We start from the raw sequence: 23,945 nt of genomic DNA on the forward strand, positions 1-23,945 counted from the left end.
TAGTACCTTTTTTTTTCTCTTTTTCTCTGGGTCGACATAAAAAAGCACTCGAAATGTCGTCGTCGCCGTCGACAAATACGCATTATTGGGCCCTCTTCTCGGCTGTGCATCTCTCTATTCGTCGCGTGTTACGCGTGAAAATACTAGCTTATATAGTACGTATACATAGAAAAAGCATTGCAAAAAATGTCTTTATTACGCGAATGAACTTGAACAACGTTAAAAATGTACAAATTTATTTCAAACAGAATATTAAAAGTAATTTACAACATCACAGAATAATACTACTTATATTTTACACAGTATAGGATAGTTTTAAAATTTCGCTGAATTTCGCATACTCGTAAAAATCAGTCAGAAAATACAGGTGGCTTTATTTACAAATCTAATGACACGAATTTACGCCCAATTCGTTCATATAATTCTAGGTACATGAATGAAACAATTTTACTGTACATAAAGACGTACGCCTAAGTTGATTAATACCTGTGAAATTAATTAAGCAATTTTCTGGTATAAATTACACGCATTGTTGTTGGTTGCGGTACAAATACATCTTAAAATTCGTCACCTACGTAATTTCAAATAATACTGATTTTGAATTCGGAGATATATGGGTATACAATCGTGAATGCAGTAGGTATTAAAATTTTGTTTTGAAATTTTTAGTCCATCAGAGCGACCTTGTTAGTTTTTTGACAGTTGAGAATAACGTTCTCAATTTTAGCTCAGTGAAACCCTTTGAAATTTGATCAGATTTGAAGTACGACCAAAAAAATTAATAAAATTCACTGAAAGATTAGTGAAATCAACTAAAAAATCACCGCATTACTGATTTTCACCAATAGTGAAGTTCAATAATTTTCTACTGATTTATTATAGTTGTTACTGATCACTGATATCTCGCTGTGGTGCAATTCCTGCTGAATTTGAATTCTCATTATTGATTCATTAAGTATTGAAAATTTCGGGCTTGAATTTCAGATTTTGTAGTTTAAAGGAATGTTTGAGAATACCCTATGAATTTACAGTTTTGTATATCTCCTAAATTCATAATACATTATAATTCTTTTTAATAATATTTTATTAATTTGTACCATTAAGTGATTACTAACGATAGCTTATAATTAAACGAAACATTGTTCAAGCGAATATACATTACATAAAAATTATGAATTTTTCGGTAAAAAATTATCTTTAAATAATTTATACTTATACTTTTTACACGATATGCGTCGTCATGAATTAAAATACAATTTGTTATTCTACTAATACATAATAATAGTTATAGGTTTTATTCATAACACTTACAAAAGAGATCTTTAACGATTAAAATTACCGGCACGTGTTATAAATATTTTGGATCACTTTAATTTTAAAACAATTACCAGTACATTCAACTTGGAAGTTGGAATTATTTTTGGTTTTTTGAAGTTTGAACATTATTATAAAAGTAGTAAAGTAATTATTTTGGTGATAAGTAATAATTATGTACAAATGCATACATAATGGAAATGAATGGCACATGAAATTAGAGGTACAGAAATAAATTACGTACATAAAATTTTGTAAAATAAAGCCCAAGGGGAAAATGATGAGATCTGATTGGTCAGATCCCATCGGGTCTTCCCTATTGGGTCTGATCAGGCCTGAACAGATTTAATTTTTGATCAGGTCGAATTGGTTCCAGGAAATGTTCTGATCTGATCAGATCTGAGAGGTGATTGAAAAATCTCTTCTTTGAATTTGTTAATTTGAAATGAAAGTCATTTACCGTTAGTGTTTTTTTATTTCAGCATGAAGAAGAGATGAAGGATGGTGAGATTATTTAATTTTTTTTTTATAAAAACATGGATGCCATTTTTTGATGAATTATTTATGATAGGTTTTTCAAAATACCAGTAGTTTTATTACATATTGGATTTCGTAATAAATTTATAGAATAGTTAGATATTTGGTAGAAAATTTTTCATTTTTTATCTGTCGATAAATATAATCTAATCACATATAAATACGTTCATATAATAGTAATCAATTACATATACACAAAAAATCGCGTTTTTACATCTATACTCGGAATAATAAAATTAATTACCAATGATAAAACTTCTTAGTTGCAATTTGTTGCTGATGAGATTGTCATCAAAGGGCGAAAAAATCGAATAAGTTGTTCCATTCAACAAATGCACTTTATAGTGCAAAGAACAGCTTGCAGTTTGCCAACTTGCAATTAAAAAATTGGTACTTTCGTTGACTGGCCTATTTAATTTTTATCAACAATCTCTTCTGAACAAGTATGCAAGCTAAGAAGAGCAGCTTTGTGGTCAATCGCCAGTAATCACAGTTTAAATATTCAATTTTTGTGACCTGTCACTGGCAAGTGGACTAATAATAAGTCGATACCCATGCTACTTTCCTGAATAGTCAGTTTCCCACGAATTTTCTGACTGTTTTTGTTATAGTTATACTTTACTGTACATAAAATTACTCAGACAGAGATCACATAAGCAGTGACGATAGAAATTTTTGTCAGAACCACTTCATCCAATAGTTGTCAAAACAGTTGTATGGAAATATTTACCGGGATTGCAATCGATTAAGAACAAGAATAAGTAATCTGATACCTGTACCATTACAATGAATATTACATCAGGAGGAAACGTGATATAGTCACTATTCAAGTGAAAGTAGCCCAGATGTTGTGTGAGACATTTGGCAAACCAGATTTGGTGAATTTGCCATTCGGAAATTGAGATGAAACACATTTTTTTTTTTTTCATGAAAATTGTATTCAGGAAGTTGACATTTGAGAAACTGATGTTCCGAAAATGTCATTTTAATGACACGATTCTAAAAATTGTCAAGGAACAAAAAAATCAGTTCAAAGTCAAACTGGCGTCGACTTTTCAAAGATCAACAACTCTAGTCACATCCACCACCATTGACCATTCATCATCAAGAATGTGCTAGGTAATGGTAAATCACTGACAAGTCATCCACACAAGTCACTGGCAAAGTTAATCTACATATAAATAAGACGAGAGCACATGTTAGATAAAATGAAAAACTCGCGGGCTCGAAGCAGCCATGTAGTGAGTATAAAAACAAAAATAAAAGGATTATATCATTAGCACCTTGGAAAATGTACGAAACACTTTGGTTTTAGAAATTCTATCAACAGCTGATTACGTAGCCGCTAGATGTACGACGATTATAGGAATAAGATATCGACTACGATATGACAATACAAAAATCAAAACAAAAAATGGGGAAAGTAGACTTAATAATAAATAAAAATTCGTTTATAGGAATACAAGGTGAATGATGCCTATGATCAATATAGGCGTAAGAACGAAATATTTAAAAAAAAAATCACTTTCAATACCTTAAATAAGAAGAAAAAGAGAAAAATTATAACAAATGCATTAAATTTCAGTCTTAATATTTTGCCCGTTTAGTTTATCTACGAGCAACCACATTTTTCAACTACCATGCCTGGTACCTTACCATATAGTATTGTCCCTCGAGGGGTAATGTAAAGCATGTTTATAGAGTTCATATGTTTTGGCGAACAGCAAGGTCCAGCGCGAGCTTTCGTTTTCATCTGCTGTAACAAATGTGTATGAGGTTGATCTTGTTTGTATAAGAGAGGGCACTCTCCATCACAAAGGTAGGCTTCGTATTTTCTTGGTGTAATGATGAAATCCCACTGCATTTCATCGAAATCTACAGTTAACGGATATCTACAACACTCCGTGTGATTGGAATTTTCGGAGCAATCGTTCTTGACTGGCGTACGCTTTGAACGCTTTTTTACTTTGTCATCGTAGTGAAATTTTAAATAGGGTTCCTGCCAGAGAAAAAATAAAATAGAGGTTAGTTGTATGATAGTTTGAATGTTTGTTCCATTTTTGTTCACCTATCTATAGGGTGTTCATTTGAAAGGGAATACCCACTACATACATTAATTCAAGTAGGTAGGTAGTGTTATTCAAACATTTAATTGGTTGAGCCTCTAAATACAAGTCTTTGCCAATAGATGAAATCATTACCTACCTAAAATGCACCCTGATTCAAATTACGATCTGATATGTAGCCTAATTTACAATTTGTAATTTTTGAGTATTTGTACCATGTTCAAGATCATTGTTTCGGATTGGGGAGAGGGTAGTTGGAGGTTTCAGATCAAAAAATGAAGCAGTATTCGAACTCAGTGTCTTCATGTCTATGCATGTCTTTTTTTCGCTCTTGAAATTGGTTTCGGTTTTTTACATGTTTTATGTATTTTTCCAGATTGTGTTTCAAAAGACATAAGTATAGGTAATGGGTGAAGTAGGTAGGTAGGTACATAACGTATTGTTATGTAGTAGTTTTTATTCGAAGTCGACCTATATTATAGTTTATGAATTAGAATCTTATCTTTTCACATGCAATTTTTTTTAATGTTCATCTCGCAAATTGTTTAAAGCACTTTGATCTATGGTTCGCGAATACATTTTATATCGGCACACGTGTTATTATGAAATTGCTATATTTGTTCCGGCGTTTTCTGATGTCTGATATTGTTGGAATTTTGAATTTTATTTTTGTATCTGATTACAATTTAATGATAATTTATCGCTATAAATATACCTGTAGTATAAGTGATGAAGTTATGTAGAAATGAAAAGAAAATATTACATAGAAGTACTCACAAATGCATTGTCTCCGCCAAAATCTGGACAGTGGGATTTTCTTCCTTTAACATAGGTTACAACTGGTACAAATGTGATATTATCCGTGAATCCTTCGGAGAGTTTATGATTCTCCACTTCATCTCGGACACTTATACTAATGTAGGTATTCGAATGTAACATGTATGTTTCACCTGTATTATTCTGCGAATAATGCAAACAAAAAAGTTCAAGTTAGAAGTAGCCCACCTTATACGAAAAAAGAGACGAAGTAGGTATCAATAATAAGATTGAGGAGTCACGACATTTTTTCAAATGCACTTTTCTTGTTTGATTGGTGAATGATGAAAAATTGAGATTAAGAAGAATCGGGACTCGAAGAAAAATGTAGCGAGTATATGGGGGCATGTGGCTGGCACATGGCTTGCACAATTCATAGAATAATATGTTGGGCATTTAAAAAATTAATTGCTAAACAATTTTTGAACATGGGAATTTATGATTTAGGTACCTACATTACATCAGAAATTTTCAACAAGTTTGATTTTATGTAAAATATTATTTCGGAATCATGTTTATTGGAAGAAATTCGTTCAAATATCAACTCATCACCCCATGAGTAATCTACGATAATTATTGTGCATCGGTGGAACAAATCTTAACTAAATAATGTATTTTTCATTTACCTTGACGAGGTTATATGACTGTGTTCCGTTTGACCAATACGTCAATTGGTACACACTGACGTTGATTTTTTCAGCGCAATTCTTTGACGCATTGACCAACAGCATTAATTCGACATTTTTATATTCGCTGTTTACAGTCGAGTTTCCAAACTTGAATATAATTGGTTTATGAACGCCAAGGTACGGTGGACAATGCGAACCTGTGAAAAAATAGTACAAAATATTTATGATAAAGACAGCTTTAATAATCTTCCTTCATTAGTTTTCAAGTTGTTTGATTTTTGAAAATTTAAATTCAAAAAAAGCTGGTTTATATAGGGATGATCTTTTAAATTTTTTTGCGGAATATAAAATTTTTCCAGCAAACTGAACCAATGTGAATAGTTCCTTCGATTGTACTACCACGCATCATTAACCATTTGTTTTGAGCCATTTCAGAGTTCCTGGCGATTTTTCAATTCTCTCCAGAAACTTCAAATCACCCTACAAAGTTTAAAGAGTGCTGATCCAAAGGCTCTTCGACTGGCAACCTGAGCCCTCAGAACTACTCCTATACACTTATTATATCAGGAAGCATCTGAAATCCTCCCATCTATACACGTATATGATCAAAACTCATCCTTAGCAAATTTTTCATTCACCTTAAAACTGTTGACTGTCTCCCTCTCACCAGTCACCAAAGACTCAAAAATTGATCCCAATCTCCCATATGCTTATGACTCATACCTACCTCCATAAAGCCTGTTCCATTCTAAAATCCATTCAGCTATATCCTCTTCCCCCATTCTATCCAGAAAATCCTACAAAAACTAAGAAAAATAATCTCTCATTTGATGCGTCATTACTTGAACACACTCAACTCAACACTCAAGTCATCAATAACTTTATTGCTCAGTGTAATGATTTCATTTCATTTTACACCAATGGATTGAAATCTGAGGATCATTGTGGTTGCTCAGTTGTTTGTGATAGTGAAGTTTTGCAATTTCCGCTTCTGTGCTTGTTTGGTATTCTTTTATGTGAACTATACGCTATATGTACTTACAACTTTAAACATAGCAATTGAGAGCAGACTCGACAAAGTTGTGATCTTCACAGATTCACTAAATGCCATCTCTCAATCCAATTGCTTCAGAAATCTCATCTCTCCAATGTGACATGGATGTGATGTTACCATCTGGATTCTGGCTGTCGACTGAAGCCGACTTTTTGGATGCACTATCCAGGAAACCTTCTGCTCATGCGCCAAACATTATGCTTATAGTGCTGGTGGAGAGAGAGATGGTTCACTGGTTGAACAATTGAACCATCCTTCTCTCCACCAGCACTATAAGCATAATGTTTGGCGCATGAGCAGAAGGTTTTCTGGATTCTGCATCCAAAAAGTCGGCTTCATATACACCGATTTGAAATATTCGTCCATTATATACCATCGACAATTCTGGCCCACTCAGGAATTTTGGGAGAGGAAACAGCAGACCTAGCAGCAAAGCAGTGACTGAAGATTTCACCTGTACCAGAAACACCCATCCCTGTGTCTGATGTGATGGAAGCCATATGTTTGAGTTTGAGGTCAATTCCCAGTCAAAGTCACACAACCAACATTCAAGATTTGCTCAGGAAGCAGGCCGTTGCCTTATGCCATGTACATACAGGCGATACCCTCCCCACCCACTCTTATCTCTTCAAAAAGAATCCCCTACAGTATGCTCTACATGTCAAGTCCAATTCACTATCTCCCACATCTTACTCATCTGTCAAGATCATACAAATTTAAGAAAATCACTATACCTTCCTAAGACTCTACCTGAAATAGCTCAAAACCCTTCAGTCTTACTTTCCTTTCTCTAAAAATCCAATATCCTTTCAATAATGTACCTAACAATACAAAATAACCGGTGGCTCTAGGTGTAGCTGTATACACGGCATGCTGACCAACCAACAGGTAACAGGTAAAAGTAAATTTTTGACCATTTGAAAATTTAAAAATGAAAAAATAATTTTCAGAGATGTGTTTTAAGCGTTTTCCCCCTCAAGATAACTCCTGTGTGAATGAACATAATGTATAACCTTCCAGCTTGAAAAAAAATTAAAGATCAAACCAGTTCAGAAACTCAAATCGCCTTTTCTATGGGGATGGCCGGGGTTTTGCATGTTCTGCACAAATGACACTGTCCATTTTCCAAATATAGCATAAAACACAATTTTTTGTTCTTCAAAAATTATTCCAATCTAAAGACCTCCGGTTCATCCTCGGTATGGTTGAGGGACTTGACATTTTTGCGGGTTGTCTCCCACTTAATGTAAACTTCGTCAATTTTCGTCAAAATCCAGGATATGTTTTAATGCCCCACCCTAAAGCTCATAATTTCTATGTGGGTGTTTCAAATGTTTCCTTTCCAAAAATTCCACTGGCAGTAGAATCACAGTTGTACACATTCGACTGGTTCCTCCATTTGCGGGACGATTCCGGAATTTATTTCGATTCACGTTAGTTTGCTATTTTTCCATAACAACGTTGAAACGATTCGATTACTTTTTTCAAAACTAGGAACCAAATTACGAGTGATTCACGTGCACACGAATTATAAAGAGGAGTTCACGCCTATATAGCCATGTTTTTTCATCTTTTAGCATTTAATTGAATAATAGATAATATTGCCAGTGAGAACGTATTATCACGTATAAAGCGAAATTTCGATTAGTGAAATTTTCATGAAACGTTGCTCATTTCCTGTCGAACCCCTTGACACTTGATATTTCGATTTAAAAAATGGTCGTGTTTTATCGAGTCGTCAATTAGGATAAGATCTCGCGTTTTTTGTTTCAAGTGTTCAAAAACCGGATTCGAATTAAATTCGGGTACAACGATCGTTTAAAATTCCTAGGTACCGTTGCTTTCGGGTGTGTAAATTTGTGAGCGAGAGAAAGAGAAAAAAAAAACGTAAATAAAAGGAGTCAATAACTTAAAAAGCAACTTCCTTAACCCTCGATAGTATTCCAAGGTTTTCTCTTATATAGGCTTCTTACATTTGTTGGCACGCACACGCTTTTGGGACGCGGACGTGGTTTTTCGAAGGGGACATCGTGGAAAATTAAAATGTTAATAAAACCATTCTTTTAAAACTTTTTACAACCAACCTTGAAAACGCATGTTTTTTGCACGAAGGTTGTTAGTGCTGTAAAATATGGGATGATAATTTGACGTACTCGTAGTACAACGTATGATGGAAATCATGTCAATGTACTTTGCTTTTTAAGCGCAAAAATTATTTGTCAGGCACGAGTGTGTCGCGTTAAAATGTACGATTCGCTTATTAAAAGTTGAAACATATATGGGAGACTCGTGCGCATAAGTGGATGATTTAAAAGGTAGTATTGGGATGCTGACCTTATACGCTAATATAAATTAAATTTGCCTTTTACTCTCCTCTTCGACTCCTGCATATTCTTTGCCCGACCGTGACCATCTTTGAGTAATACCAAAGTGAACTTGAATGCCAATACAGTATGTTCTGCAAATTTGAGAAAATTCTTTGATGAAATTTTGTATAGCACAATTTTGCCTACCGATTGTACAAATGTTTTGTCTTTTGTCGAAAATGTTAAATTTAATGCGAGTTCTGCCTTTGCTACGTGTATCACCTTCTTACCTTCATTAGGAAAATATTAGCAATATTCCAGGTGTTTTGAAAATCCAAACTAGTTTATACATAGGTAACAGAGAAGAAATTAAAAGATAGGTGAAAAACACAATCATATGTGTAGACGCAGATGTTAATTTTACACGTTGAAAATTCGCAGTCATAAGTCATTAACACGGTCACTTCCACCGTAGATATGTAATTTGCAAACAGAATACGAGTAAAAACTATAAAGAAAAGAGCCATGTTGCCGGTGCCGAGACATGGCGTCTTAGCGTATTTTACTCGATGCCATTTAGATTAATTTTTTTCATCTCGCCAACTCTTACTTATTGTTTGCATAATTTAGCGGACAAACCCGAACATGAATTTTAATTCATGTTTATTTATAAGTTTTCTCTCTTCTTCTAATTTTTTTTTCACCATTTTCAATATCATTTTGCTTTCATCGTTAATTAAAATGTTTACATGATGCAGATGTACTCGACGAGATGATAAAGACAATTTTTTTATTGTTCTCGTCATATTTGACAATAGCTGATAATATATTAATCTGTTATCGTGTAAACAAACTGATATTTTTGCTGATTTATGAAACGGACCGTGGTCTAAATTTATTTTGGATTTTTTAATTAAATGAAATTAAAGAGAAGGAAGAAGGAGAAGTTGTAAAAATTCGTGTAAAAGCAATGAAAAATTCGTGTAGTATTCAGTAGCAGAGTGTTTAACAGACAACAGTCCTACATACCTATCTTACTTTTTGCCGATGTGTCCTGCTAACGCTGCAGTTATCCTGATTTTAGTACTTTTTTATCAAAATGTCCTGCTTCTTTTTTCAATCAGACTTTATATTTTCGATTTACCTATTTCTCTTTTTTATGGACTGTTTGAAAAACTTTTGTCGTTTTTCCCACCTGACTACTAGAAAATTTTTGTGTAGAAATCGAAAAAAAATTTTCGCCCGCAGAAACACATTTATTCATGTTCTTTCCTATGTCGTAAGTTGTTTTTGATCAACCGGAAAGCTTTTTTTTTCGAAATAACCTGTAAAAAGTACCTATGCTTTCGTTTGATATTCTAAACTGAAAATTTTCCAGAAATGTTACGCCTTGCTTCGTTTTTGAAGCAATTTTTGATGATTTTATTAATTTGAATTTTTTAAAAAAAACAACAGTTCACGTTGAACAAGTTTCTATAATGATAATTTTATTTAAAAAGCTTAAAACAATTTCAAAAATTTTAAAAACGAAAAATTATGACGGTGAAAATATTTTCAACTCTCCCCACTCCCTTCCCCTGAAAAATATTTGAATATCTAAAAAATTTTGAAATATCCAAAGGCATTAAAAAACTCAAAATTGATGGATAAAGTATTGAACCCCCTCCCCTCCCACTCCTCATGAAGAAGTCGTAAAGTGCTTAAAAAAACTTTCTTTCAAAAGTCCTGCTTTATCATATCGAAATTTTGTTTCAAAACTTGAGTAGTGTAGCTCCTTACTTTTTACACTTACATACAACATTTCTGTCTCACTCAGTTATTCTATTCAAGTTCTAAACCAGATAATTAAGAACTGAGAACTCACGAAAAGAATCTGGTTGATAAACTTACTTATGACCAATGTTGAATTGTGTAGTAAGAAATGCATATTCTTCAATACGAAGGCATTATACAAATGAAATAATGTTAACGCACATTTGAGCTTGTACTCTTTTTCTTTTGCAAACTGATCATCATGAATGCATTTATCTATACCTTATTCAGAGAGATACTTCATTCACAAAGTTTTTTTTTCAATTTTGGAGGTGTGATAAAGTTGAGTTTATTTAATAAAAAGCACTGCGACAAAAAAAAAAAAACACGAAAATACCTACGTGATAATTTCCTAAGTAAACGTTGATAATTTTCATCTATACTTTGTAGTTTGTAAAACGAACGAAATCTTTCACAGAAGTAATGGCATGGCATAAAACATAATATGTGACCAACTACTTGTGCATACATTGTGCAATGTGCATATAGGACCTACCCAGTACCCACATATTTGATTTTTCAAGTCAATGGCTCATTCAAGGAAAGTTTGAGGTGAACTGACTAGTGAAGGCCTTTCCAAAGATCCTTGATTTCTTGAAACATTCGAAAAAGTATTTTCAGCGCCGGAAACGATTACAACCCCTCTGACCCACCTACTTCCTCCTATTTCATTAGAAAGCAGCATGCAATTCTTGTACTTAGTAAAAATTTTATTGAAAAATTGTAAAATGTAAAATTATTTGAAATAGTAGTTTGACCGCACTTTGGAATTTGGATGGCAGAGAAGCTCAAAATTAAACCTTCGCGTTCGAGAAAAGATATTTTTTGGCGAAAATTAAACTCTTCACATCCTGTAATTATGCTTAAATGCTGTTTCAAAAAAATAAAATTACCTGCAATAATTCTGTATGTTCATGTTTATACTTTTGATTGATTTCTATATTCCACATGAAAATTAAATTACATTTTTATTGAGTAGAGCATGGTACAAATACTTATAATTAATAATGATGCGTGGGTAAAGTTCACTACTCATACATTTAACGAAACAACACATTTTAATGAATAATAACTACTTTTCGTTTAATCAAATCATTCATTCATTAATAAAAACGTTGATTAATCTATTCTCAATATACATGTGTAATCTCATATTTGGATTCGATAAATACTGACCATTGATTGGCTATTTCATTTTAAAAATGACCTGAAAAAGTTTCGCAATTGATGACGCTGCGTGTCTATAGCAGAGTTTTCATGGTTAAATCCCCCGCTCCTCCTTTACACCCATAATGTACAGTAGCCTCAATCGAACAGTAGATAAGTAATTCATTATAATTATGCAGCTTTTGTTTTGTAAAAAATTGCTGCATTCTGAAAAAAAAAAAAAACTGTTCATAGCCTACCTGGAGTTTTTAAAAAAAGTTGAAATCTCCGAGGAAATTTAGCAGATATCACGTAGATTTGGAGCATCAAAAAAATGTCTCGGGGAATCGGAAGAGTCACAAGAACGGCTGATCCAATACGTTTTTAAATACTGAGTGAATTCATTTTGGTTTTGAAAATTTTTGAAAACAGGACTATCAAAAAACACCTGAAAATTCAAATTCCATTGTTTTTATGTCTCCCGGAGTACTAATTTTCGAGAGCTTTGGCCATTTACTTTCCTTTTTCCTTTTTCAATTTTTCAAAAAAATTATTATTCGAATTTTAAAATTTTGAAGCAAAGTAATAAACTTCCTATCAGTAATTAATCACTGAAGAAAACATCGTTTTTTTGTTTTTTGTTTTGTTTTTTTTTTTTTTTTTTTAATTGAAACTCGCCGTTTTATTAACATTTTGAAAAATTGGTGTATTTTTCTTTTTAAATGTTGTTCAAATTTTCCAGTAATTTTTTTCCATTCTTTTTTTAATTTGTTATTTTGAAAAAAGTTTTTTGTTCGTCCAATTTCATGACATTAGCAAGAACCTCAAAGATGAAAATAAGATTAAAAATTAAAAATTGAAATGATGAAGTTGTATTTTTGACATACATAATCATGCTTATAGGTAAAAAATCTCGGAATGTTTGAAGACATTGGAAAAGTGAAAAATTTGAATGTAAAATTTTGCCTCGCCCACCCTCTCTCCTTCTTAAAAAATCGCAAGTATTTAAATAATATCCTGCTAAACGTCCTGCTTTTTTATTTTGAAATGTTGTTAGACACCCTGTAAAATATCCGTATTTTCTTCAGAACTTGGAGCACCCCTATCTCCTCTGCAAATGCACTTCGAGAATTGCTGTTTGTGTCACTTATATCATCTTCCAGGGTGATCCAACCACGCAAGAAATATTTAAAAAAATCACTGATCCCAAGAATGAAAATACTCGGTAATTTGATATGAAATGTCCTAATAATGACGTCTTATATTATATTGTTTCATTTTGCCTTTTGTTTGGAAGGAAAATGGTGCATTATTATGATTTTTCAATGTACCTAGGTATTGAGAAATATGTAGGTAAAAATTTTAACCCACGGAAAGTACCTAAGTATAAATTTTTGAGCTTAAATTGGCTTCTGACGGAAACTTATTAAACAGGTGTAAACAAATGACGATAAGCTCAAAGTCTGAACTTTGCACAGCACCGAAAAATACCTATACAATGGTAAACAACGGTAGTCAAGGAAAGTAAAACGCCTTCAAACAACTTCATGCGTCGGTATTTTACGTACCTCAAGTTCATCGGAACGCCTTAGATGAATATATACGTGAAGTGATTCGTTCTCCTATTAACCAATTATATTTCGTTTCCCCCAAGAGTCACATTTAATTAAACGTTAAATATGATTTTCGAGAAAAATATCATCGTACCGACCCAACTTCGTATGTGAGTGAGATTCTTTATGAGCTACGCACATGACGAACGTACTACTTATGTCAGTCACGATACGAGTAATTTACTTACATAGTCGACTTGATTTCAAAAGTAGTGGGTGGGTACCCTGTGAGAGGTTAGAAAAAAATCGAAATTTTAGTCTTTTAATCGCGATCAAACATTACACGCCATCCGAACAAGGTTAGGTTAGGTTACGAATTGTTAACAGTTAATTCAACCTACGTACACGTAGCATGTACGCTTCTTAGTTAGCTACCATGCATTTATACGTATGCAGTTTTAACACCTAATTTCAATTTATTTCAGCATTCAAAAACACCTACATACGTAGGTACTTGTACATAGGTACCGAATTAAATTTAAATATCGTATCACGACGAAAATTCGTCGGTTAGAAAAATGCACAAATTCATATCGACAAGTAGCTCATTTGAATCCAGCCAAAATTGAGTGGAAATTTTACAAATACTTATGTACATATGTAATTTCACCTGTCTTTTCCACTGAAACGCGTTTGTAATCGAATAGATTAGATTAATACTAGTTTTGTACTTGTTTCTAGTTCCATGTGTCATGTGTGATACCCACAATTTTCCGAGAATTACCTATAGAGAATTTGTACGGTCAATGACCTCATTATTTAATATGCCATTTTCATTTTAAATATCCAGGGATTCCCGCGCGCGTATACGAGATGTAAATATATTAGGTATCTATCTGTTCGATTCATGTGTACAGTTGAACTGACCTAGTTTTGAAATTTTGATGGTTATACACCTACCTTCATATCTAAAGTGCATTTGGTTTACGAATTTGTCAATTTCATTTTCCGGATTATATGTACTTCAACAACCTTGAATTTTATTAAAGTCTCATTCAATCAGGATGCTTGAATTATTTTATTCGTTTGAATCGAATACATTCAAGTGTTCGATTGATGTTGTAAAAAACTTATTCTTCGAAAAAAGAGTAGATAAAAAATTTGAAATCAGGCTTCTGCTTCCATGTACAAATATTTACGCATATTTACCTACTCCCTATTTCGTAAGGATAAGACAATGATTATAATATATACTTTGGCTATAATAACTCCTGTAGGTACCTAGTTATGTAGGTTTTGTTAATGTAAGTGTCTTCATTTTCATTTTTTTAAAATTTATTTATTTTTGGTCACTTTTTTTTCATTTCGAAGATGCCTTACACGGAAATCAAGGGGGGTGTTTACCTGGAAATCGTCGAAGTTGTGAATGAGAGGAGTTAATTTTATAGGTGAGGAAAGATCATTCTCTCAAGTTTTAAAATTCGTTCTTATTGTTATGCAACTTTTTTGAATTTATACCTCATCAATATGCTGCTCAAAAACACTCTTTAGGTGTCCGCTTGGAAATCGCCCCAATTAAACAGGTCAAATAGGTATAACATATAAGCTATAGGATAGGCCGATTTTCAGGTGTCCAAATTACTATCAGCGTTTTCTGGTAAAAATTAAAAAGTACAGAAAAAACCCAAAAATTTCTCTGCAGGTTTCAGGATGATTAGAAATGCTGGAATTTGGTTTAAAGGATTCGATTCCAATTTCAGTACCTATCTGCGGCAAGGTTATTTTTTAAATTAAGTATTCGCTTTTATTTATTTTTTACGGGTTATTCGAGTTCGAAAGAGTTAATGAGCCATTATGATAAGTTGTCTAGTCCCTGATTGATTAAAAAATATTGAAGTATTAATATGATGGTATTTGATATTACTTCGTATGAGTCAACTTGTAGATATACAGTATAATTATCACATTAAAGCAATTAGGTGCACTTGAATAGACACGTAGGTATTTAAGTAGCAAACTGATAATGACCAATTGCAACATCTTTACCCATACCCAACTATAGCAGAAAGAAAATTTTTTTGTATTTGCTATAGTGAACTTTGAAATCAATCAAAATAAAATATAATGTTGACGATAACACATTGAAATAAAAGCGTCTGTTTACAAGTAGATGAAAAATAATGTTCTAAATTTCTCTTTCTCATTTTCATACGACATCCTGCGTATTACTTAGGTGTTTGTGTGTATTATTTTAATTTAGGAAATCTAAAGTCGATTATGTAGCACGTAATCAAATAGGTACCTATAAATCCAGACATACGATTTTCTTCCAAATTTTCGACCAGAAGCTGGAACATGATTTATGACGCTTTGATTCTATCACAAAAAAATCAAAATGATTTTTCGAGCGCAGACCAGCTGTGATGCCCTCTGGAGTTTTTCTTTTTTTTTTTTTTAAATAGGAAACTGGGAAATTCAAAATCTTGTTGTGGGCTTTAAAACAGCTCGAAAATGAGTCCTATTGATTTAGAAAATCAAATTCTCTGAAGTGCCTACAAATAATCAAACCGTTTCTAACCTTTTAATAAAATTTCGTTGTTTCCAGTAAAGATGTATACAGAGAATTATGTACCTATAATGAAAATGAAAACAATATTATTTGAACCGAAAGTTTCTCTCTTACAAAATGATTAAATTTAATTAGTATCTAAATCAAAATGAAAAATTGCAGATAGAGAGTAGGTTAGTATTCAAAATTAGTTCTCAATCATGAGTAAACATCACATGCTCTTTTCAGCGACTCGTCGTCATATGTAGACTATACGTATGGCGAAAATGGAAATTAATATCCATTAATAATTCGACCTATAAATTTATTTCCGCCTAAGGCTTGTACTACATTTCAACGACCTTGGCAATAAGAAGAAAAATGTAGGTACTATATCTACATTTAAATTAATCCTAATTCGCATTCTTTCAAAATTGATGACTTTCTAGATGATTATAACACCCCTTTTGTTACAACAATTATTTCAATTGTAGTACGTACCACCAATTAGAATATCAGGACGGCTTTCCATCTACATACGAGACCTTTTCGAGTATTTCATGTTGGCAAGATGATTAAGGAAAGGGAAAAGAACTCAATCAAAAAATGAGCAATGTATTCCAATAGGTAACGAGAAACTAAATGTCTTTTTTCTCTCATACTCGTATTTTTGCATTTTTTTTTTACTCGGCATTTTATCTTCGCGTTTATTTCCTATTTGTCCAATTTATACTTTATGCGCTCGTAGAGGAATAAATGAATTGAGTTTGGCGAATAAATTGGTCACTTGATGAATTCATTACATCATGACGTAAGTTGCAATGTAGATCATGTGTTGCTAGCCAATGCAACTACATGCATAGTTACCATTATCAAGTTCAAGGCTAAATCACCTTCAAATTGCAGTTTTTATTCTATTTTTTTTTGTTTATACGTTTCCGTTTGATTAATTCATACGAGTACATGCGTTGTGATGTACTCTATGCTTTGTTTAAATGGATATAACAAAATGCAAATATTTGAAAAAATGTCTTCCCACTTGAAACTCGAGTTACCTACATAAATTGGTTGGAAAAATTTCACTCATGCCATATTGCGTGATATAATGCAACTATTCATATTTTTGTAATCGAGATTTTGCAAATTGGTCGTCACCAGTGAAAATATTTCCCCTTCTGTTTTTTTTTCAAATCCTAAATCACATTGACCTCAGAATACGAGTAATATAAAACACCACATGCGGATACGTAGGTATTAGGTAGATATTCTTTGCTCTCACCATACGAAAATTTTGACCAAGAAGCCAAAGAAAAATTTCAATTAATTATTTCGAATATCTTATGACACCACCTTGCTAAATCCATATTCTTATGGCGAAGTCTTAAGGAAACCATAATAAAAAAGATTACCATTTTTGGCGAAGATAAAATTACACTTCATACACTTCGTTAAATATTGCACATCCTGGCAAGTTCGTAGGTAGGTATCGCATATTCAGGTTTCAGTGTTATATTATAGAGTCGAAAATTTTTTTGACAGAGTGGATGATATTTACACTTATGGTGGTGAAAGTTCATCCTGCAGAATGTAGATGATATTAGTAGGGAGTATTTTTTTTTCAGAAAGTGAAAAGTGAAGACATGGCGGAGAGTCAAGTTTGGGAAAAAAAACTTTGTGCAGATGTTTGGATGTGTATATGTAAGTTTCACATATACAAACACATGTAGGTACGATGCTGTCGGTATAAAACGAATCAGCTGTTTTTAACAATTGCTATTTGCTGTCCACAATTTTGCATTAACCTCTCTACGTCATGATTAAGTATTACATTCAGTGGTTCCAATGATCGTAAAAATAATGAAAGTCGAGACTATCGGCGAATAAAACTGTTTAACAATCAGATGTCTTGGCGAATTTGTTCCAGAAAAGGGATTAGTTTTTAACCAAACACTTGGGAATATTTTCGCATAAGTTGCGTTCACATACCTTTTCCTAACGCATTACGACAACAGGTGAGAATTAAATAATAAGATGCGACCATAAGGGGATCAGCACTAAAAACTAAAATGACATTTTTTTGTGTTACACTATTCTTTTGAAATACACGAATGCATTTTAGTTGCAATTAGGTATACCACATGATAGATTATCTAAAATTTGTCTTATGTTTTACTTAATTGATTAAAATGATTAGGTAAGAAATAACTGGTTCTAAGCTGTTTTACTGTACGATGCAAAGATTATTCAACGTTGAAAGAAAAATTCGGGAAAATTTTAGTTTCAATCAAACTCTTGGATACCTATTTACGAACACGTGATTTGTTTGACCGAGTTAAAAATTGGTCATTGTCATCTGACAACGTTTCAACGTCTGTGCTAAATTGCCATTTTATTTGGAGAGGGTCAAGGCTTCGAGAATTCCTTCCTTATGTAGTACGATAGTCACGATTGCATTTTCTGAAAAAATGACTTCATTCATTCTTTTTAGAGAAAGAGGAGGCTTTCGATTTTATTGTGAAAGCATGAAAAAATGTATGAGGGAAAAAGTCATTAACAGGTACTCGTGGTTGTCTAAAAAAAAATTATAAACCAACAAAGATAAGCTTTTGGTAATGTTTTCTAGCTAAGTTATATAGGCAAAGAGTTGTATATATCTTCGATCACTTTTCAGATTACACACTTTTTTCTCAAAGTTCTTATTTGTAGCATTTTCAATTTGCAAATCAAGCAAAAAGTCATGTCACGAAATTTAGCAATATTTTAATTTGCTTTCCACCCTTGTGGTTTAAAATGGATTTCAACTTGATTTTTTGAAAAGACGAATATTGTTATTCCCTCTTTGAACAAATGAACTCTGTGTACCTATTTAGAGAAGTTTTCAGCTGTAAGGAGAATATAGGTACCTATGATATCTGCTCCTCTAATTTCCATTTAATACGAGTAGTTATCATCTACCTGTATAGGTATTTAATTACCTGCTAGAGTGGATCTCGTTTTTGTTTTTTTTTTCTTAGTTTAATCAAGCCTAACAAAAAATTATGGTCAAATATATAAGATGGGAAAAATTTCAAAATTTTAGAATAATGTTTACTTTTTTGGGGGGAGGGGAGAGCTCATAGTTGAAAAAATCTGGTACCTTTTTAAATATTCCAATTTTTTTCAACATTTTTTTTTTTTTGTTAGATTGGTCTTTACTACATGTCTTTATATTAATACCCCCATATCATCAAGTTTTAACTTTTAGAAAAGCTTCAAATTCATTTTTGCCAAGTTCAGAGGTTCTCAAAAAGATCAAAATATTTTAAAGGATCACTATAACAAAGAAAACAAAAAACAAGAAAAATAATAAAGAAATATTGAACGTTAAGTTTTCAACAGAATCAAAATTTAAATAAGACCTACCCTTATCTATTTATTATTCATTCCTTGATTAAAGAAAATTACCTAACAAAAATTATTTAGTTACAAATTTTATTTTCATGTTCATGGAATGTTGGTTAGAAACAAGTATAAAATGGTAATAAGATGTGAAAAAAATTATTTTGATGGCGTAATAATTTTTTAAATAATTTTTTACATAATTTTTTTTATAAAATACATGTATTTTCAATTTTTTATGTATTAGTGGGTATATTTGTTTTAGTAAAATAACAAATAATTTATTATTTTTTTATTTTGGTAGCCTACTTATTAATTTTTTAAATCATTTTTTACACTATGTTTTATACAGTAGGTATGTTTTTTTTTTATTATTAAAATATTAGTCGGTATTTATTTTGGCGGAAGTGAGTACCTACATACTATTTTTAAAATTATGTTTTTTTTTTCAATTATTTAATATTAATAATAGGTATTTGTTTTAGTGGAAGTATTATTATTGTTTAATTTGAATATTTTTCATATATGTTTTTTTATAACCTACTAAAATAACTCAATTCAATTGCAAATGTCAAAAAAATTGAATAAAAATACCTAATTTGGCATAATGATGAAAATAAAAAGTAAAAAAATCAGTTTCAAGAAATAAAATTCTCGTTGGCAGCGGTGGGATTCGAACCCACGCCCTTGCGGACTGGTGCCTAAAACCAGCGCCTTAGACCACTCGGCCACGCTACCGTGCACTTCGATTCGTCGTTTTCACAACATTCTATGAATGAACGTGATTTCATTGAATAATGCTATTCAACTGATATCAAGTTCACCGTTCAAAACTTATCAATTACAACGATTAGTGTTTAAACAAATGTTTGAAATGTTGATACATAAAAGGCGATGTGATGGCCAAAACATTGGCAAAATATATTGACGGAGTATAATTTTAAATGTGAAGAAATTGGGAAGAGAAGGTTTGGAAAGGTACAGTATTACAGCAGTTATTTGAGATTTCATGTTGAGACCGGGATGGGGATTCCTTTTTGGGCCCTCAAATTTCCACATCAGGTAATGCATATGATAGCACGAATAAGTACAAATGGGTAGGTAGGTAGGTAGGTATGCCTATCTCAGCAATTATCATTTTCAGTTACTATAATCGTAGGAATTTCAACTTATAATACCGAAATTTTTTTCGGTGTATTTGCAACTTAGGTAATAGGTACCTTGCCTATAAGGCTGGAAATCAGTACTAAATTGTAGGTAGGTATAGGTAGGTAGGTAATAGGTATGCTTTTCGAGTCAGCTCCACCCTCTAGAAAAGTTATAAGTAGCACTTTTCCATCATTAAAAATTCCTTTTACAAAAAACAAACGCTGCATTCGAAGTCAAAATACCCCAATAACCTCTCTTGATTACGAGTATTTCGATCAAACTATCCAAATTCACTTTTTTGCTTACAGTTTTTCGAGCACCTTCTAAAATGAGTGAAAAAATGTGATTTGTGCAGATTTGATCGAAATGGTCGTGAATACGGTGATTATCGCACAAATCCAGCATTGGTGATGGGAAAGTGGTATAAAGTTGATAACTTTGATAAGAAATTGTAATTTTCACATTTCGCCACAGGTAGGTACTTCAATAGCATGGGTAGAGGACTGAACGTGGTTTTGAATTTTGAATTTAATAGGTCACGTGAATACCTACTCAAAAACTCAAATCACAACTTTTTAGGTGTGTGGTCTATAGGGCGTGCCGTGTTTGAACTTTTTTTTTTGCAAAATGTTGTGGGGAACCTCAAAAGGCTGCCGAAAAATCTTGGACCCCTGATTTGAACCATCACTTTTCTACTAGGGCTTCAAAAAATTGTTTTTGATAATGATGCGATTTCTGACCTATTCAAAGGTTGTGTAAAATACTTACTTGAACCAAAACAGTGAAAAAGAAATCAAAAAATAGTAAATTTCTTACTTCTCGGTTTGATCAATTCAATTATCACAAAAAAAATCGAAATTTTGTTTTTTGTTTTTCCATGTATGTATGTATGTATGTATGTACTTTTACCTAAATTATAAAGTATTTAAACCCCCTGTAGAAAAGTGATAGTTCAAGTCAGGACTTCAATACTTTTCCTGCAGTCTTTTAGCCCCCCCCGTCCACATCTTACTATGGAATTTCCCTCCAATGTTCAAAAAAAAAAAAAAAAAAGTCAAAGACAGCCCACCCTAATGGTCGAGGTGCCGTTTTCTTTTTCCAAAAACGACTCTACTTTGACGATCTCAAGCTCAGTCTCCTAAACGGGTAGGGGCTCAACATTTTTCTGGGTAGCCTCGCACTCAAAAGTAATTTGAAACATTCTCACTAAATTCTTTCAAATCCGGGATATGATTTTTTCTCCCACTCCACCGCGATAAATATCAATATAGGTATCTATTCCATAATTTCAATTAAAAATTTAATGAAGATGAGATTAAAACTCACATATGTCTCCATGAGTGTACTCCTCTTGCAGTAGGACTGAAGGTTGTTGTTCGTCTAATTCGTTAGAAAATTGGTGCCGATGTGGGGCATGTTCAGTTGTCGTTTCGTAGTATTTCTCCATATATCTCGATAGACTGGATGCGATGTGATTAATTTTATCCTTCTCGATGCCTTTTGGTGGACCGTTTTCATATCCTAAGGCCTTCAGTATCTTAGTTTGAATGCCCCAAATTGCAATTGTTCTGGATTCGTTTCTATAGCATTGCAAACACTTCGATTCACCTGAGCTGGTCTCTTTATTAGTCATAGTGTCCTTTGATTCCGCGACACATAAACAACCGAACATCACAATTATTACGATTATTACGAACAATGTACTGTGTTTAAAGGTAAAAACATTTTCATTTTTTTTATTATTAATTACCGAACAGTAACATTTAATGCGAAAACAGTTTCTCTTATATTTATTCGATTGCACTAATTTCATGTTATTTTTCTGTCTATGGTTGAACCGGATAATTGCGCTAGTATGCTCTTTCATACTCCTCTTTCTTTCCTGTATTTAAAAACAGAATTTAAAAGAAAATTAATTAATATATTTTCACAACTAGTGTTAAATATATGCCATAAGAAAGCCAGTTGTAGTGGCATGCTGACCGCGATCACAATTCAAATAGTATCAATCTTTTAAAAAAATCCATATACGAATGTACATATCAATCGTGAATTAAGTAGGTATCTCACGTCGCGAAATTCAACTTTACCTACTATACAGTCTATAAAGGGTGTTTATAAATATCTTGCTAAGAAATCTTACACGTGACTTCTTTTTTTTTTTTTCGTTCAAACGCAAAACGAACAGTTTAAATTAAATTCGTATAATAAACAAATGATTTTCATAACGCGAAAATGAAAATCTCGCTTCAATGTACCTTTCACTAGTGTTTAATCTCGAACACGCGTAGACAAGTCTTCCGTCCGTAAACGATTAATATTCGCGAGTGTTAAAATTTCGCCAACGAATATGCTGGTTCTCGTTCTCAGTTACCAACAGTAATGTAATCTACATGAACTTACTGCATTATACACACAATATGCGATCCCCTTTTCACCTCTATTAAAGAAGTGGGGATACTTGTAGTTCGCAAATTAAAAGTTTTTCCTTTTTTTTCTCTTAGTAAATCACTTTTTCAGTTTTATCAAATCGATAATTATTAGGGAGGTACCTAGTACCTACCTAATTATTATAGGTACTGAAAGATTCATTCTTTGATATTTTATTGGACTGTGCCAGTGAAAAAGTTGCGAATAGTATGCACCTATTTTTTTATAATTTATTTTTCAATTACCTACTCGCCTTGGAGAATCGTGAATAAAATTGAATAGGTACAAAGTGCTAGTACAAATTTGACCTACTGTGGAAAAATTTAATTTAATCATCATCTAGATCACTTAAATCTGATGAAGATTGAAGAAAATATTTTTAAAGCTGGTTTAAAACTAAAAAAAATTGCATCGAAACGACGAAATGAAAGCATAAAACTAATAGAATTACCATTCTAATCACTTAAATTAACAAAAAATGAGAAGAAAATGGATGAAGAAATTAAAAAAACTTCGATTTGTAACGATTTTGTATTTTTGAACAAGTTTAAAAATTAAAGAACTTTGCTACAAAAAGTACATTAATTTAGTAAAATACTATTGGTTTTGTTGTGTGAGGGGCATATCTACCCCTCGTTATGTTGTCAAATTGTTAAAACGTATCAGGGGCGGCTTATTATGAAAATGAAACGTTAGGGATTCAGGGCTGAGGGAGTCAAATAAATAGTGTAGGGTAAAAAAAACCGGTCCGTTGCCCCTAATTTGATTTTTTATAAAAGTTTTCTTTTGAATTGAAACCCCAAGAATTTTAAGCATGAACCAAAGTTACAGGTGCTCGAGTTTATTTCTAACCCTTCCAGGCAATTTGAAATTCCTAGAGAAAATTCACAATTATTAGCTGGAGACCGCAGGTGGCGCAAAAAAGGTTGTATTTGAGTTGAGAGGGCTTGAGTAATTGTAATTAACGTATTTGTGCTGGTTTGTTTTATTCGAGTTGGATTTTGAAAACTCGCCCAAAAATTTTAAAATGAACAGTCAACTTTATGACTTGAAATTTTGATTTCAAAGGGTGAAAGGATTTGTTAGTAGTACTGCCTTTTTCGATCTAGCTCGATCTGGTTAAGATTGAAAAATATCAGTTCTAGCCATCAGATGCTTCCCTTGTTTGATAATTTTTTGGTTTCTTATTTTGAATTTGGTGAATTTA

General features: G+C 32.4%; 1 protein-coding gene and 1 non-coding gene across 5 annotated transcripts in view; both read right to left on the reverse strand.

The window, feature by feature from the left end:
• Positions 1 to 215: 215 nt before the first annotated feature.
• The window catches only part of myo (myoglianin), a 37,667-nt gene continuing 13,937 nt past the window's right edge, over positions 216 to 23,945 (reverse strand). For 2 of the 4 annotated variants that reach the window (XM_065350261.1, XM_065350262.1), the window contains exons 2-5: positions 21,635 to 22,190; positions 5,360 to 5,559; positions 4,695 to 4,877; positions 216 to 3,850 (exon numbers count right to left, since the gene is read on the reverse strand). In XM_065350261.1, coding sequence (XP_065206333.1) covers positions 3,464 to 3,850; positions 4,695 to 4,877; positions 5,360 to 5,559; positions 21,635 to 22,175 — 1,311 coding nt within the window. In that variant the 5' untranslated portion in view covers positions 22,176 to 22,190 and the 3' untranslated portion in view covers positions 216 to 3,463. Of the gene's footprint in view, positions 3,851 to 4,694; positions 4,878 to 5,359; positions 5,560 to 21,634; positions 22,730 to 23,945 lie in introns of those variants that run through there. The other 2 variants (XM_065350263.1, XM_065350260.1) reach the window with 2 other exon arrangements.
• Positions 19,818 to 19,897, reverse strand: TRNAL-UAG (transfer RNA leucine (anticodon UAG)). Its single transcript has one exon. It is a non-coding gene; the product is annotated as a tRNA-Leu (tRNA).

This window comes from Planococcus citri, chromosome 2 (assembly GCF_950023065.1).
Source record: "Planococcus citri chromosome 2, ihPlaCitr1.1, whole genome shotgun sequence".
NCBI lineage: Eukaryota > Metazoa > Arthropoda > Insecta > Hemiptera > Pseudococcidae > Planococcus > Planococcus citri.